Below are 17,057 nucleotides of genomic sequence, written 5' to 3'. Positions count from 1 at the left end.
CTGTAGGTGTAGTTGACTCCAAACAGCATTTGCCAGTTTGTGTATGTTGAGGATCCGAATTTACTGCACCGAAACATTTGCAAGTTCAACTCCCAATGTTCTTTGGTAAAGGAGTCGGCCAGAGCCCAGGAATGCACAAGTTGTGGGTACGTGGACAAGCTATTGTAGGGCATGAACATATGGCATGTCAGTCACCAGGGTGATTTTGCCCCATTACATACCCTCTGTTACCACATGGTAAATGTGAGATATCCTGCACCTCTTTCACCAAGCAAGTTACTTCCCATTTACTGTGGCTAAAGAATGGGCAATTTTCAAAGACTAACTTCCTGCAAGTTGACCCTTAATCTACTTAATGGCTACTTGTTCATTTCTCCATGCCCTTGTTTTTCAGGTATGGGGTGGAAAAAGACAGAAGAAGAAGTATCTGTACAGACTAGAAAATATAACAGCCCCTTGGGTCTCAAGACAGCTCTTAAGCCTATATTGCCAAACATATTTCACAGACTTGCAGGTCTTGCTCCCGTCACACCACAAAATGCTATCAATCACACCTGAGACAACCACTTGCCAAAGTCCACTGTCCAGCCTACAAACTATCTGACACATGCTTCATATCTCTCCATGCCACAGAAAAGGCATTTCTATTGCATTATGATATGCCACATATACAGTTGGACTCCATACTTCAGTACTGAGTATTTTCCCTGGGATTTTTAATTCCTACTAACTTATCACAAGTAGTGATAAATGGGATCGTAGGCTACAGACAAGAAAGAATATCAGTTCTCCTATGCAGTGATGCACAGCTTTAAGGATATGTCTTTCATAATGCAAGGAAGAAAAAGCAGCAGTTAGAGAAGATCTGGGTTTCCTACAAATATTTCATTCTCTGAGTTGTGGCAAATTGTACCCCCATTATTCACCCTTCCACCTGTCTAGCACACAGAAGCCAGTCCCATAGCAAATGCATGTTAGCCATGTTCCTGAGCCCTCACAATTCTCTGCATACGGTGGATTTTCCAAAAATCTTTAAAGACAGAGGAGTCTTTCTGTTAACCACAGTAAGTTCAGTCCACTGGGACAATCATGACATCACAGGAGGCATCTGAAGTGTAAAAAAAATAGGAAAATTGTTCTTACAGTTTCCCAGCTAGCTGACTTTTCTTAGACCATCACCTATAGACATTAAGCGCCTAGAATAGGGAACCATGTTTTTGTATTTCATGAACATTTTCAAGTTAACAATTTTATTTAAAAGAAGAACTTCATTTAAAAGAAAAATAGTAAATGGCACATCATGTAATTGCTATTTATTTTCATAAACATGAGGTATTTCAAAGTGCTATAAGACGCAGCACTAAATGTACATCGTTGGAAGAAATTAAACACAGAACTTTGCAGTTACCCAGTTCTATGCACCAAACATTAACAAATACATTAACTGGAAGAAACAGGCTAGGAAAAGGCATATATAGTAAATTTCTTTACAAAAGTTTCTTAGTTCAAAAAAGTGATAAAGTAATATCTACTCAAAACTTTCACAACTCATTTTCATACGAAAATATAAGTATCAAATTTAGTTATGTATCAGCATCATACTAAAGTATACAGGCAATGTAAGAATTAGTACAGTACATAACAGAGATTAACAATATATTTGTATACAAAAACATGCTCCTCAAACATTGAGGTATTACAGTACTTAGGTATGAACTTCCAGTCTAACACTGGTAGCAAAAGCCACCTCTCATAACCCAAGACATGTACAAAAGGCAAGTGTGTAGATGGTATTTACAGAAAATTCCCACAGGGGTACAAATGCCAACCCCTAAAGTAACATCTGTTAGAACATAAGCACCATAAAAATTAGGAATGAACATTTTTAAACTCAACTAGATGTCATCAGCAGCTCCAAATGCTCACAACAATTTAAAAAAAAAATCCCACCATCTACAGCTCTTAAGAAGAAAAACAAAGGCAGTCCATTGTTGTTTGGTAGTCCTGCAATAAAATCCTTGCAAGAACATCCATTTGCTCCGTACCCGGATAATATAGTTTGTCGATTACTTCAGGGACTGGATTGAAAGTAAAACCAACATTCTTAACGTCAAAAAACACAATTTTTTTAAAGAATCAAAAATGTGCAAAGTGGCAATGACTGTCCTGGTCAGCCAAAAAAAAAAAAAAAAAAAAAAAAATTTAGCAAGTCCGCTTGTATTCTATTTTCTTTAGCAATTGCTGTTGTCTGGCTTGCAATTTTTCCTTTTCTAGCAATAACTTCTGCTCCTCTGCCTGAAGAGAATGGACATACTCAGTGGCTTTTTTCAAGATCACAACTTTTGCAGCTTTCTCATTTTTAACTAGTTCTGGAACATGGTCCCTTAACGTGAGGAAACTTGACCGCAGATCGTTACGCCGTTGACGCTCCAGGATATTATGGTTACGTCGACGTTCACTATCCTCTGAGTCAGAATTTCGAGGACTTGAACTCTTAGACTTTGGTTGGATCGTGGGTTTTACTGGACGGGGCACCTCGGTTTTTAACTTTTTCGGTGGTGGAGCATCTTCACTCTCCATATATGGAGAAGGAGCAGCATAATTATGCTGCTGGTGAATTGGTGCGCAACGCTTTAAAATCAGTTCATTCTGCTGTGTCCTGACCGATGGAAAAGCGGTATTTTTAGGACGCACTGTAATAGTAAGGGTGGTAACCGCCTTGTTGGAGGAGGAGCGCCTTTTCTCCACTGTCACGACATCAATTTCTTCTTCTTCATCCTCTTCCTCCTCATCTTCATCATCTTTTGGCAATACAAAATGGAAAATACATGTTATTCTCATAGAAAATATTCAGAACAAATACCAACCCAGATGCATTTATTGACAAAATATGTACAGCAAAAGCAGCAGTGAAAAAACTGATAGTAAAATAGGGTGTGTCCACTTTCTCTAGTCAGATGTAGATCTAGGAAAGTATGTAACATATACAAAATGCACATTCAGACCCAGACTTAAGAACAATTATTTTGAAAGTTTAACGTAATAATTTTATGAGTCTTTCTAAACATCTCTGATTTTCAATAAAAGTGGGGCTAACCACCCACATAATCTTGGCAGAGGGAGTTTTTAGACAGAATGCCCAAATTTTTACTCCAGCCATAGAGCTGGGGTACAAAATGCATGCATTGAGTCACAACGCAGCCCCTGGTTGGTGGAAAAGCAGCCGGAAAATGGAACAATTGCTGGGTTTGTTCGGATGCAGAAGGTGAAGCTGCTCCAGCCGGGGACCCTTTAAGCCGGCGTTTGGTGCACTGCCAAGAAGACAGCTGTTGGAAGTGCTTCCTCACCCAAAGCTGTCAAACCAGACATTAAAGGGACAGCAGGCTTTGAAACCCGGGACAGATCACCAAGTTTCTGGCAACGGTCATATGGACCGGCTCATTTACACGAGCAAAACCCTGTTTTAACCAAACTGGACTTTTCTGCACGTATGGGCGGGAGGTGTTTCCAGGCGTTTTAGAGCCTGTCAGTGCGAAGGCAAGCGCTCCCGCGTGGGGCTACGAGCCTGCTCGGGGCCTCCAAAATCACGTGCGAGGGCCCCCGCGTCCTCCACCAAGGAGGATGACACCACTGGCGGCCCGCTCTTCCCGCCCGCGCTCCCCGGCGGGCAGCACACCTGCAAACGCCAGGCAGGCAGGCAGGCAGGCAGGCAGGCAGGGCCCCAGCTCCCCCCCGCCCGGGCAGGGCCGCCCCCCGGGGCCGCCGCGCCTGCTGCCGCCTGCCGGCCGCCCCGGGCACCGCGAGGCTCCGGCCGCCGGCGCCGCGGGGGCGGGGAAGGGGGCGCGTTTACCCGAGTCGCTGAGCGTGTCGTCCCCGGAGCTGCTGCTGCCGCTGCCGCCGCTGCCGCCGCTGCTGCCGCTGCTGCTGCTGCTGCCGCCGCCGCCGCTGCTGCTGCCGCCGCTGCTGCCGCCGGCGCGGCCGTCCGCGGGCGGGCGCGGCGGGCGGGCGCCGCGCGGGGCCGCCCCGCCGCCCGCCGCCTCGCGCTGGCTGCCCGCGAAGGGGAACACGACGGCCGGGTCCACGCACTGCGGCACGGCGGCGCCCGGCGCGGCGCGGCCCGCGGCGGCGGCGCCCGGGGGGGGGGGCGGCGGCGGCGGCGGCGGCGGGGCGGCGGCGGGCGCTCGGCCCTGCAGCTTCTCGCTCACCGCCCGCTCCAGCTTCTCGCGGGCCGAGAAGCCGCTCCACATGCAGTCCTGGATGATGATGGAGTTGAGGTTGCTGCTGGCGCCCAGGCCCGGCTCGAAGAAGTCCCCGCCGTCCGAGCCGCCCCACAGGTCGGCCTCCGGGGGCAGCAGGAGCAGCTCGGACGCCCAGTCCAGCGGGTCGGCGGGGCGGCAGCCGCCCAGGGCCGCCCCTCCCCACGGCATCGGGCCCCCCGCCGGCGGGTGCTCCTGGAGCCCGGCCCGGCTGGGGGACAGCGGAGGGGTGGGCAGCAGCTCAAACTTCTTCCAGATGTCTTCCCCTGGGGGAGCAGAGTCCGGCCCGCACAAATAAAAATCATCTTCGTCCGGGTAGAAACAGGGCTGCAACGAGTCAAACTCGAGGTCTGGGTTTTTACTGACCATTCCCGGCATTACGGGTCTTCTCGCCGACTCCCGGCTTGGGCAACTGTGTTAGAGGCAGCTTTTATGGGTATTTCCACCAAAGGGAAGAGAGGTGCTCCCAAGACCTGAAACTGAACCAAAAGTAAAAAAATAAAAATGAAAAAAAAAACACAATTAAAACACGAAAAACATACAAGAACGTAACTCCCTTCCTCTTAACCGAAAAAAAAAAAAGCCCGTAATCAATATCAAGAAGCAGGGAGCCTTTTGCAACTTGAGAAAAATGCATCTCACACCTTTCCTCCCGACCAAAACATTCAAACAAAAACACCCAAGTAGCGCTGCCGCACGCGGAGCTGCGCGCCTCCTCCCGCGCTCCGCGAGGCACAAAACGAGCCAGCAAGGTACAGCGGAGGTGCAAAGCAACCTCTGCGCTTTTGCACGCATGCCTCGCGTGCTCTCCCCCGAACTGCTCCAAGCGCTCCAAGCAGCAGAGCAACTGCGGACAGATGCAAGGCTTTGATACCGTAATCTCTCCAGAAAGCCCTTTTAATATGCCAGCAAAAGTAGAGGAAGTTTACTCCTTTTGTCATCTGCAGAACAGTGCAAAGGGGAGAGAGAAGGATGCAAAAAAGGGGGCGGAGGGGCTCTTTGCAACTTCGCAAATCGCCAGTTCATTCACTCAAAGCGAGCCAGAGAAATCCGCACAAAACACAAGGCGGGAGGGGAGGGGAGGAGGGGAAATTCGGCAGCAACAAAAATTATCAACCTTATGTAATAATCTCACATAAAAAATGCATTAAAAACACGCCGGCACCACCAACAAAGCCTGCTGATTTGTCAAGAAGGTACAGGAACTTTTTCTCCCCCTTTTTGCAGTTCAAGACAAGAGCAAAGGAGAGGTTGCAAGGACAACAACTTTGCACATTTTGCCGCTTCATGCAATAAAACCTACTGAAAATGCAAGCTTTCCACCCTTTCTCACCTCCGGAAAATTCACGCTACCCTTACCTTAACTGGACCCCCCACTCACTATCCGCGACCAGTCAACCACAGCCCCATTCCTGTTCCAAGACCTCAATTGCATCAGACATTAAAAAAAAAAAAAAGAGAGACTTTAAACTAGACATTCAGTGTCGCCCTTCACCTCAGCTAACGTAACACGAAGGGAAAAATCGTTTTGCTGGGTTTAAAACAGCTGACGTTTAAACGGCGCCCAAAAGGGGAAAAAAATCCATTAAAAGCCTTATGATGAAATGCAAAGAAACGAGCCCAGCTCAGCTGCTCTCCCCCTGCCCCGCCCCCTCATCACTTCCAGTATTGTACATATTTTTACTCATGAAATACATTAAACCGTTAAAAATGCAAACCAGTAAAGAGGCACCTACACAACACAGGCGATCTCAATGCGATAGCTCCAAAACAAAACAAAACAGAAATCCTTCAGGATTTTCTTCTGCTCAATGAAAAGCCCACTCGCACACTGTAATGCCCCTGCACTTCCTCTCCCTTCCCATCCTCCCTAGTTTAGCAACTCGAATGCAATGTGGAATTTTATTTATTTGATTGGGTTTTTGTCCTCCTGCTTATTGCAGCCCAGACCCTGCAGCTTCCTCTTCTTACCTCCTTGGTGATGGTGGTGGGTGTTGCAAGGGGGAGGAGTGGCGGGGGGGAAGGGGAGGAAAAAAAAAAGCAGATGATCTTGTATGTTGCACTTTATTGCGCGCCAGTCCGCGCGGCCCCGCGGCTGGCTCGAGCCGCCGCGCTCGCCCTTTGCCTGCAGACAGATGACTGTCACTGCCTGGCTTTGAAGCTCCTGGATATTATTAACCCCCCTCCCCCCGAAAAAAGCCAAAAAAAGGGGAGGGGGGGAAGCTGACACACCCGGGGAGGGGAGCAGAAAAAAAAAAAAAGAAGAAGAAGAGGCGAGCGAGAGCGGCTTAACCCCACCTCCCCGATTTCCATAAAAGCAGGGAGGTGCCTGGCATTTGGCGCCAAAAGCCCCATTTGCTCTTTATTCTTCGCCAGGAGAATGAGGTGCCGTCCCCGGGCGGCAGCGCAGGGGGCCGCGCCGCGGGGGGCCGCGGGGGGCCGGGCCGGGCAGCGCGGGCTCCGCGGCGGTGCCGGGTGCAGCCCCGCGGCGCCCCTCTGCGCCCCCCCTCCCCCCGCTCCGCCCCGGGCCGACGCCGTCTCCGCACCGCGACGCCTTTCGGCTGCAAACGAGCCCCCCGAGGCGACGGTCTCGCGCAGGAGCCGCACTCGGGCGTTGTAAATAATTAACAGGCTCCGGCAGCGCAACGATCGCCCCCGCCCCGCGCAGCGCAGCGCGCCTCTCCCCTCCCCCCCACCCCGCGCACCCCCTCCGCTCCCCGCGAAACTGTAAATAAATAAATACTGGGCGAGCGCCGCCGGGGCCGGGCCGGGCCGGGGCCGCTTTCCTCTGCGGACGGCGACACCTTGCGGAGGGCCGGCGGGAGCGGCGGGGCGGCGGCGGCGGCGGCCCCAGACGCATCGCGGCGCGGCACCCACCGGCTCCTCGCCCGCTGCGCGCGGGCGCTGCGCGGCGGCGGCGGCGCGGGGCGGCGGCGGCGGCGGCGGCGGCGGCGGCGGGGCGGCGGCGGCGCGGGCGGGCGGGCGGGCGGCGCTGTCCTCGGCGGCGGGCGCGGGGCCGCTGCCGGCGCCGGTCGCGGCTGGCGCGCGGGGTGGCGCCTCCCCGCTCATAGGCTGCAGGTCGAGGCGGGGACTGGGGCGTCGCTCGCAGGGGGGCCGCGGGCGGCCGCTTTGTGCGCGGCGCCGCCCCGCGACCCGCCCGCAGGGGCGCTTCCCGCGGGGGGGCGCCCCGAGGCACCGTCCCGTCTCCGGGGCCGTCGCCGTGCGCCCCTGCCCCGCCTGGCCTGGCGGCGCCCTGCGGGCCCCCTCCCGGGCGGCCAAGCCCGCGAGGCGTCGCGTGGCGCCGTCGGTGTGGCGGGGCGCGAGGCCGACTGGAAAACCGGGCGCTCCTGGCGGGCCGGCCTGCGTGGCGTGTGCCAAAACGGGGGGCCGCGGACGCGGCACCCACCGGTTCCTTGCCCACTGCCGGGGCCGGCGGCTGCGGGGCGGCCGTGGTGGACATGCCGCGTGCTGAAAGCTGGGCTGGCTGTGGGCTGGAGCCCATGTTGCCCACAGGAGGCCCCAGCCGCCCCAAAGGGCCCCGCCAAGGCGGCGGGCGCCGCAGGGCTCTCCCGTGGCTGCCTCGGCCGGCCTCTCCGGCTTTCTCCCCTCCGCACGGAGGTGGCCACCTGCGGGTGGCCTGCGGTGCGGGGAAGCCTTGGTGCGCCCCGGGTGAACCTCAGAAGGATGCCTGGAGAAGCAGCCCCCCGCCCCGGGGAGCGCTTCGGCGCGAGCACCACCCCAGCCACGGTGCTGGAGGCCGCGGTGCTGGAGGCCGCCCTTGGATGCGCCAGAAGGAGTCGGGCTTGGCGGGGGCCCACGGCGGAAGGGGCACGGTGCAGGGCCGAGGAGGACACCTACCTCAGTTTAAACAATTATATATGATTTGCCCCTTTAAATTCATTCTTTCTGTCTTCCACATTTCCTCTAGTGCTCTTCCGTACACAGTCCTCGATATGTCCATGCCATGGGGATGGACATGGGCTGCTATCTGATTTACTGTTATGTTTATTGACACAAAATTCTCCCCATTTTTCTTTTTTCATATGTATGTATGTGGGAATAAATTGAAGAATCAACTTCTAGGAAAGATCAGCAGTGCTTGTTGCACGTGTTTATATTTCTATATAACTTTTGTAGTATCTAGATACTTAGAACATTAATGAGGCTATTACACTCAAGACAACTCAAAAGTAACTTTCCCTGTGAAAAAAACGGAGATGGAAAACAGTACAAACACTGAAAAACACTGCAGTTTCTGATCACCGGTTCTCTTTAGGTAAAAAGAGTTGTTAAGACCCAGATCTATTGTTTCATCTTGTGCAGTTGAGCAGCACCTGGAAATATTGTGCAAAGCTCTGGAAGGACTGCACAAATCTTTGTGCTTTTTTGGTTGGGGTTTACTTTGGGCTATTTTACCAACATTTACATTTTTTTTCTCTGATCCCTCCTGACCCTAAAATGGTACATATCAAGAAGCCTCAAGTCAAATGGAAAACTGAAGTTATTTGTCGTTACTGTGAATTTATTATTACTTCATTTCATTGAAACAACTTGGGAAGTAAGGTGAGACAATTTTAGAACTGGGTCCAAACATAGATCAGTTGTGTAACAAATATTTTAAAGCATGGTAAGAAAATTGGCTATATTCTCAGAAGCCTCCAAAGTCTAGCTAAGCACTTTCAGATGCGATAAGGGAAATCAGGAGCATAAAAAGCTCTGAGAACTAACAGTGAGCTGCTGAACACGTTGCTTTATTATATCTTTTGTGGATAGCTTTCTTCATCTTAGCCTTCATTTCTTTTAGGCTTGTTATTTCTTCTTGGAGACTTCTGTACGGCTCTCCACAGGCCCAGTGGGTCAATTGATCCTTAGGCCTTTGGTTTCCCTAGTTGAAAAGGTAGAAAAAGGTAGCGTGTATAAAAGGCTAAAAGATACTTTTGCTTACTCAGTGGTAAGAGTCTGAGTAGATTCAACCTTTGTGCTGAAATCTCAGACATACACACCTGGGCGTAATATCTGGGTAAGTTACTGCTGTTCACAGCCACTGTACATTTTCTCTTTCATCGTTATTGATTCATTAAGGAATGCCGGGTAAGGTAAACTTCTTATGCGGCCACACACGTCTCTGTCCCACCCCTGTAGCCTGCAACTACTCCAGAAAACCGAAAGAAGCAGGACAGTGTTACTCGATCTGTGTGGAGTTGTCCTCCTCAGAGCCACCCAAACTTTGGCACATGTTTCAGTCATCTGAGTTTTCTTTGTGAGTCAGAAGTAACTATATGGTCTCCTGAGTCCATGTTAAATTTATTGTTTCTCATCCTTGAAAGCTCATAGAGTGTTTTGTTAATCATGGGGTCTTCTAAGTGTACTTGTCAAAATGATGATGGAGTTGGAATAATTTATTCCTGTTCTGTCCTAACTGAAACAAACGAGGTGTGAAACATTCTATATAGGCCTAAAAAGGACAAAAGTTTGGATGCTCATAGACTTGGATTTTCTTTGTTATTTTTTTTTGCTTGCTTGCTTGCTTGCTTGCTTGCTTATAGGAGGACCCTGTACACAATCTAATAGATAGCAGTGGTAACATTTTCAGGTGGATCAATTATTTGGAGGTAGCTGTTAAAAAAAAAGTAAAGTTAACATAGCAGTCACAAAAGCTGCCGTATTTAGAGCAATAGATTTACTCATGCATGCCTTCAGTAAGATCTTTTGCTAGGTAGTTTTACCAATCCCTGCTATGTAGCTGCTGAGCATATACAATCTTTAAAATACTTATCGCGACAACCCTCCCTGAAGGTAGTCTGGTATTACTTTTACCCTCATACAGATGGGCAAATGAGACAGGGTAAGGGACTTGCCCAGTATCACATACTGCAGCAGATTTCTGCAGTATGCTAATCTGTAATACCGTAGGGTAGCAGTTGCTTTCCCACAAGTTCTTGCAGAGTGCGTCATCATTATCTATTAAGATGAAATACTAGTGCAGCATCTCAAATGTATTGGATGTCATCTGTGCAAAGAATGACATCCACAGTGCTGCATTCACAGAAGCTCTTGTGACACAAAAACTTTCAAATACCAATCATGATACCTAATGTTTGTGTAATGTTTTATGTGGCCAAGACGTTATACAAACATTGACACTGAAAAACTCTAGTTATTTTACCTACAATCACTGCAGTGGTTTCTAGTCAATCCCACCTACACATTCAGGAAAATTTTAAGGAGTACCAGTAATCAGAGGGCTAGTGCTGTTTAATTAAAAATAATTTTGAGGTCACACTATCCATAAGAAATATCTGGATAATAGAACATCACTCCAGCTGCTAAGAATAGAGGAGATACTGGGTTGAACCAGATAACTGCAGTTGAATGCTTCACCTTTAAGTGTTCCTAGTCAGAGATGCATCAGAAACCTTTACATCTTTCTATAGTAAGTGAAAAGAAAACAAATATTTCTTCCTTCTATGCTTTCTGTGTACCTTAAATTTCTTCAGAATTGATTGGTCAGAAATGAGTTTTTGTGCTTGTCTGAAGGAGACTTCAGCTAGCTTTCTGGCTGCTTTGAGAGCTTTGGAAGATTTTCATTAAAACCAGAAGGACTAGAAATGTATTTTTTAGATTTGACAGAAGCTGATAGCAGTTGCTCAGGAAAACATCCTACTTGCAACAGATTTTTCAAACCCTATATATGGCTAGATAAACATCTAAGCATTTGGTATCTTACAGTTGTATTCTAAAGCAAAACAAAACAAAACAAAAAGAACTTTATGAAGTTACAGATAAGACCACTAAGTGAAATGTAATAGAAACGTGGAATTTTGTGAGCCTGGTTTCTGATGTCTCTCTTCTATGAGAATTTTTGACGTCTAATAAAGAACTAGCTTATTAACTCTTCTTGATTGAAATATTAATAAGATCTCTTTCCTCTTCCCAGTTTCCAATTTTAATGAAATCTATAAGAGCTTAACATGTTTTAGACCTCTTCCCCTCCATAAAGTTTGGTTGAAACTGCCTAGTGAGTTCAGAATTCACTTCAGGAAATGACAGATAGCTTCATTGATTGGGCTTTGTTTCCTTAGGAAACTAGGCCAAGAGGAAATCAAGTACATTAACTTAAAAAGCGGATATTACAAATTATGAATTTGCTAAATTTTCGAGTTCGAATACCAGCTTTAGTTTGTGCACAAAAAATGAATGCAAAGGAAAAAACTCAGTGCTTCTCTTAGCCAAGCTGCTATGGAGTCATTATTAATACAAAAATCTGTGGATAAATTCCCTTTTACAGTATTGTAACCTCCACACATTATTACCGTAATTACTTCCTCCTAAATGTACACATAGTGCGTGAAAATATATCCTGATTGTAAAATCACTTACGAGCATTTATAGTTCTTGCAAGTATTCCTTTTATGAGTAGGAAGATATAACTTCCCTAAATTTAATCTTTGCAAAAGTATCTGCTGCTGAGTGACATATAGCACCAGTGACATATTAGTAGAGTTAGGTTGTTTTTGTGTTATTTTCCTGTCTTTATAAATACATGTGAGAAAATGAATACATCTGATATGCACATGGATTTCAGGACAACAGCTGTGGCAAAATATTTTTTTCTGCAACAGACGATTAGGCCAGTTAAAAATGGCTTAACGATATGTAATCAGAACAATGATGGAAGTTCTGTGAAAGCTGGTTTTCCGTCAGAATAATTTACCTACGCACTTATATATGTATATATGTATGTAGTCTCTGCCAAAAGCTAACAAAAATTGATTGAATTGTTTCTTTTTTACTTTTTATTAATTATGGTGTTCAGCACACTGAACACTCATCTGTATTACCTTGCCATAATAAAAAATAAATTTAAAAAACTGTTTTCTACCAGTAATTCTAAAGGTATCAGAAATACCCATCTATACCGTGTAGTTCAGCAACAGTGGGTATAGTAGGCCTCTTGCAGAGGTAGCTGTCTTTATAAAATAATCTCATCTCTGAAGTTCACTGTTTTTCTTTGAAAGTCAAGGGACTGAGCCTATTCAGACAATACCAACCCCCTTCCTTGTTAAAGCTAGGGAAAAACTCTTTGGAAAATGAAATTTATGCCAGCCCAGGATAGTCATCCTTACGCGTAGCAGTTTGTAAGCAAGGAGAGAAGAGAACGGCACTGAACTTCAGTCTTCTGCTTCTCTTGACCTGCTGCAGATAATAGGCAGGTGGGAAGAGGATGGGTGATTTCTGACAGCTTCATCAAATAACAGTTTTTCCTCTCACAGTGAACTGTGGCAATGCCCTTATGCCAGTGACTCTGGGAGACTTGTTGGTCTCAGTTAGTTTAGTTCTCTAAAAATCTGAGTTTAGTTAAAATCTTGCCCTTAATGCCGCAGTAAGAAAGGCTGGACACTGAGCACTGGAAGAGCTACGGGGATTGTTCACATATTAAAATGGGCTGCTTATACTGATGTTCTTGAATCTTACCCAGCTCCTTTTCTACCTCCCCCTACCCTGCTTTGCCCTCATATTTTCAGTCATGCAGTGGTTTGAAGCATTACAACATTTTATGTTTATATGTACTTAAATGTTTTAACTTTTTTTTTGAGCAATTAGCCATTTGTGCGTTATTGTGCAGGCTCACATTACTGATTGTTTTTGAAACCTAAGCTCAGAATATTTTACTGGTTGCAAAGCCTTTTAAAGGGTTCATTATTATGAAATATTTTACCAGATAATTCACTGAGACAAATCTGAAATGTGCAGCTGGGAAGGTAAAATTATAACCAGTCACATAAACCTGTCTTCATTAGCTCCCTTTCAAATATCTCCAAATGTTACCAATAGAGAAAGACATCCTTGGAGAGTGTTTTGAAGCGTGAATTCTTTAGTTTTCAATTGGAATCTGCTTTATGTTTAAGAGGAAGGCTTTCATTTCCTGCATCTGAGATTCATTTTTAAATGCAAGCTAACAGGAAGATTAACCTTTAAGGACTATTAGTGACTGGCCAGAATGGTGTTGGTGACTAAAACATAAAAGGAAAAAAAAAGAAGAAAAACATAGACTTCAGTGAATGAATAAAAGGATGCATCAAACTATATCCTCAGCTGGTGTCAATTGATATGGCTTCGTTCCATTGGAGCTATTCCAGATTATACCAGCAAAAGATCTGGCCTGTCATGATTCCAACTTTAGTCTTGGGCCACAACTTGAAAGTAGTTTTCTGGATTGTTTAGTTTGTTCTTATTTTATATGCAACAGATAGAGCCTTTACTGATAACCTGTGGGACATGCTTCAAAGCTTTGCCATAAAAACTGTTAACAGCAAAGGAAACGCTTAACACTTACTGCAGTAATGAAAATATCTTCAGACACATTAAAGTCCTTTATAGAGTATTGATGGTTTTATTATTATTGCCATTCCCACTTTACTAAATCAGTGTGTCAAAGTTTTGTTTATTTATCTGTCACATAAAATTATTGGTCTATCTCTGGCTGTAAGCATAAATGAATGAAGGGCTATGGCACAGTCTACAGATGTCTTACTACTCCTTCTTCTGCACACACTTCATAGTCTCCCAGAGAGAGTTGGCCATGTCCTTAATGTCGCTGGGCCAAATTCTCACAGGCTTCTATGAAACTCTTGGCACCCTTGCCAAATCATGGACATCTGAGTATTGAAAAGTGTGTGCACCTCCTCCTAGAACAGTGCTTGTCAGAAGTCAGAAATCAGACTCAACAGACCAAAGTTGGGATCTGTTTAGGCAAAAAAAGATTGATAATATTTGAAACTGGATTCCATTTTGAATGTTTGTAACTTTGGCTTTGGCTGTCGATATGTCTCAAGATTTTATATTGCCATCTTTTACTGAAGTATCTGAAGATGCATCATAAGATCTAGACCCTGTCTACTTCCCTCTAAACCTGTCTCTCATGGCATTATAAAGGCTGTTCTGCTGCCTGAGTGCTGAGTACCTAAAGAGACAGGGAAGAAGACATGAGGGAAAACCTGAACAAGAAGCTTCCAGTATTTGGGAAGCCAAACAGTGGCATAGGTGCGATCTGCAACAGGAGAGTATGAGATGGGAGACAGGAGAGCATGCTAGCCTTGTAGCTACTGGGAAGAGAACATCAATGAGAGAAGAAGAAGTTGCATGCATTTGGGCTGAATGATATCATAAAACAGCATAACAAAACAAATTAATTTTACTTCAAAACTGCTCACTTACTTTGTTTTGGCTTTTGTCAGAATCAATTATCTGATAGCCTCTAATCACTTTTGATTTGGATAACCTGAAATGTCAGTGCAGAAGTAACAATTAAAGACAGAACGCCCTTGCAACCCTTAATTAAAGTAGTTTTAAAATGTTGTTATTTAACTTTGAGCTGAAGAAAACAAGAAAAAATTAATTACATGTAATGCTCTGTTTCCTTTATTACACAAATATAGTCTTCATTTTTGACTGTTGAGTTCTCTTTTGATTAATGTTAGGATAGGCTTTCTTGTCTCATTGTTAATCAAGATATTAAAAGCTGTAATTCTGCTTTGGTAGTGCAAAATTATATTAATGTGATCAGACATTACATGTTAAATGTTTTGTTTGTCAGTAATCTAATGTTTATGAGCCATTACAGTATTGAGGTTTAGCTAAAGGTTTTCTGTACTAATAATGCATACATTTGTTTTCCGGTGACATAATTTCATTGCTAAGAACAATTTGTGTTTAACATGTCAGCTACTGAAATGTTCTTACTGTTTGCAAATGTAATTTTGCATAATATCCAGATTTACGGTATGTGGGCCACACTAGCAAAGGAATACAGAAATGTGCCTTATCTCAAAAGAGCTGAAATCTGTATTAAAAGAATAAAATAAGTGGTGAAATTGTATTATATTTTGTTTTCATCTTGACATTACCCAAAACTTCTAACAACAATTTTCATTGCATCAGTTCCAGGGTGCTAAATGTGTAGTGTTGCAGCAAGCTCATTGCCTTAAACATCCTAGTACTGTACTGGCATTCCAGTTCCTTTGACTTGTATTCTGGGTACAAACGGCTAGATCAGCATTAATTAGTGCAGAAAATCACTTTGGTATGCCAGAGTTTCAGACTACTGGTAAAGACTTGTTCTTGGCAGGATGGTAGTGCAGATACAAGGTTGGAAGGAATCCTCCTTCCAGTTCATCATGGTGCTGAGGACCAGTTTTCTACCTACTCTGAAAAAAAGTTACTGAAAAGATTCTTTTATGTGTACATTGTTCAGTAGTTAAATGCACTTACAACAAGTATCAACAAAGTGAATATAGGTGAACATATCAGTGAGAGAAGAATATTGTATTTATATAAAAGTATGTGTCTGTGTATATGTTTATGTACATAGATGCATATATGTGTGTGTGTGTGTGTGTACAGGTGTGTTTTTATATTCTAACTTACCCTGTAGTGCTAAATGGTTAAAACTGTTTATCTGTTTCAGAAATATTGGGAAAAAAAGGCATTAAATCCTTGTCTATACTACTTTGTGTTTGTATAGGTTGATCCACATTATTATTTTAATTAGTTTCCTTTACAGAAAATTTAGGACATGTCTACATGGGGTAGTAGAACATGATGACGACAGTCCCCAGTTCACCTAGACTGGGCTGATAAGTTTACAAAGCACAGTACACTGGTGATAGCTCAAGTATGAGCTATCAAGTATTAAAAGAAATATAAGCTATATTTGCCTGGCCCACTGCCCAGGATAATAAATTTTGTCCCCTTCACAAGACTAATAACTTGGGTTCAGCATCATTTTGAAACTGCTGTAGCATGTTCCATTCTGGCGCTGGCTTGGCCAATGTCAACCAGGCACCTCTGCATCATGCTCCAGTGTGCTCTGCAGACAGACCATTTGATAAATAGGGGTAACGTTTGTCTTAAGTTGTTACAAGAAAATAAATATTATTTTCTTTTGTTCACTCTGTATTTTAGTTCTCTTATTATTATCTCCATGCTCGCTTTTCATACCTGTGAATTTGTCAAGTACTATGCAGCAAAGCTGGATTGACGGTAGGTGACAATAATTCTGAGGTAGGATGAAATGTAATACGGAAGAGTGTGTTCTAGGATTTCAATTCTAGTTTTATTTTAACCTTTCGACCTGTAGCAGTTCATGGGCAAATCATGTTAACTTTCATGTTAACATTTAGTTTTCCTCATTTATAAAATGGATATAGGGATGATTAGCACCTCTGTAAAGCGTTTTGAGAACTGCTAGAAAATTGAATTGAATGTTATTAATTAAGTCAATAAAAGCCTAACAGGTTTTCAGTATGTAGTACATATTCTGCTGATGCTATGGGGAAACAGTATTCTGCAATGAAAGTAGGATTGCTTTATGACATAGAAAGCTAAATGCTGGAATGAAACAAAGAGGGGAATTCTTTTCACCTTGAGGGATGGCTACAATGCAGACATTTACATCTGAAGTAGACATTATAGGCTGCCTTTCTAGTCAATGGAGAACACTCAGCACAATCCATTTGACCCGCTTTAGATATCTGCTTTAAGTTTAGATAAAGCATGCCTTAAAAGAACATTAAAGAATTTAGCTGGTTACATAATTTAATCTTACCTCCTGACGTAGAGGTACCTCCAGCTATTCTGCATTGATTCCAGTTTTGTTTGACTAAAGCATTGCTTTCATCAAGTCCTTCAATCTTGTTTTTTAAGACTTATTTGGACAAACAATGTAATACTTGTACTGGTAATATTATTTTTGTTTTCTTTTGCTGTCCCACCCATATTTTTGTTAATTTTCTAAAATAG

At 44.9% G+C, this 17,057-nt stretch overlaps 1 protein-coding gene across 4 annotated transcripts; it reads right to left on the bottom strand.

The window, feature by feature from the left end:
- Window positions 1-1,298: 1,298 nt before the first annotated feature.
- Window positions 1,299-7,165, bottom strand: MYCN (MYCN proto-oncogene, bHLH transcription factor). 4 transcript variants are annotated; one of them, XM_067294306.1, is made up of 3 exons: window positions 7,134-7,165; window positions 3,851-4,735; window positions 1,299-2,801 (listed from the first exon to the last, which is right to left on the bottom strand). In XM_067294306.1, the coding sequence occupies exons 2-3, from the start codon at window positions 4,632-4,634 to the stop codon at window positions 2,203-2,205; spliced, it is 1,383 nt and encodes a 460-aa protein (XP_067150407.1). In that variant the 5' UTR covers window positions 4,635-4,735; window positions 7,134-7,165; the 3' UTR covers window positions 1,299-2,202. The 4 variants fall into 4 exon arrangements, with proteins under 4 accessions (XP_067150407.1, XP_067150403.1, XP_067150406.1 ...); XM_067294302.1 differs by lacking the exon at window positions 7,134-7,165 and adding an exon at window positions 7,000-7,094; XM_067294305.1 differs by lacking the exon at window positions 7,134-7,165 and adding an exon at window positions 6,228-6,636.
- Between the last annotated feature and the right edge of the window lie 9,892 nt (window positions 7,166-17,057).

The sequence above is a fragment of the Apteryx mantelli genome, chromosome 3 (assembly GCF_036417845.1).
Source record: "Apteryx mantelli isolate bAptMan1 chromosome 3, bAptMan1.hap1, whole genome shotgun sequence".
NCBI classification, from domain to species: Eukaryota; Metazoa; Chordata; class Aves; order Apterygiformes; family Apterygidae; genus Apteryx; species Apteryx mantelli.
Note: the sequence above shows the minus strand (reverse complement) of the source record. Positions and strands in the feature narration are given on the sequence as shown.

Coding starts and splice junctions, on each gene's coding strand:
- MYCN (XM_067294306.1), bottom strand. CDS start 4,634: ATGCCGGGAATGGTCAGTAAAAACCCAGACCTCGAGTTTGACTCGTTG. Junction 2,802..3,850: donor CGACACGCTCAGCGACTCGG/GTAAACGCGCCC, acceptor TATTGCCAAAAG/ATGATGAAGATGAGGAGGAA.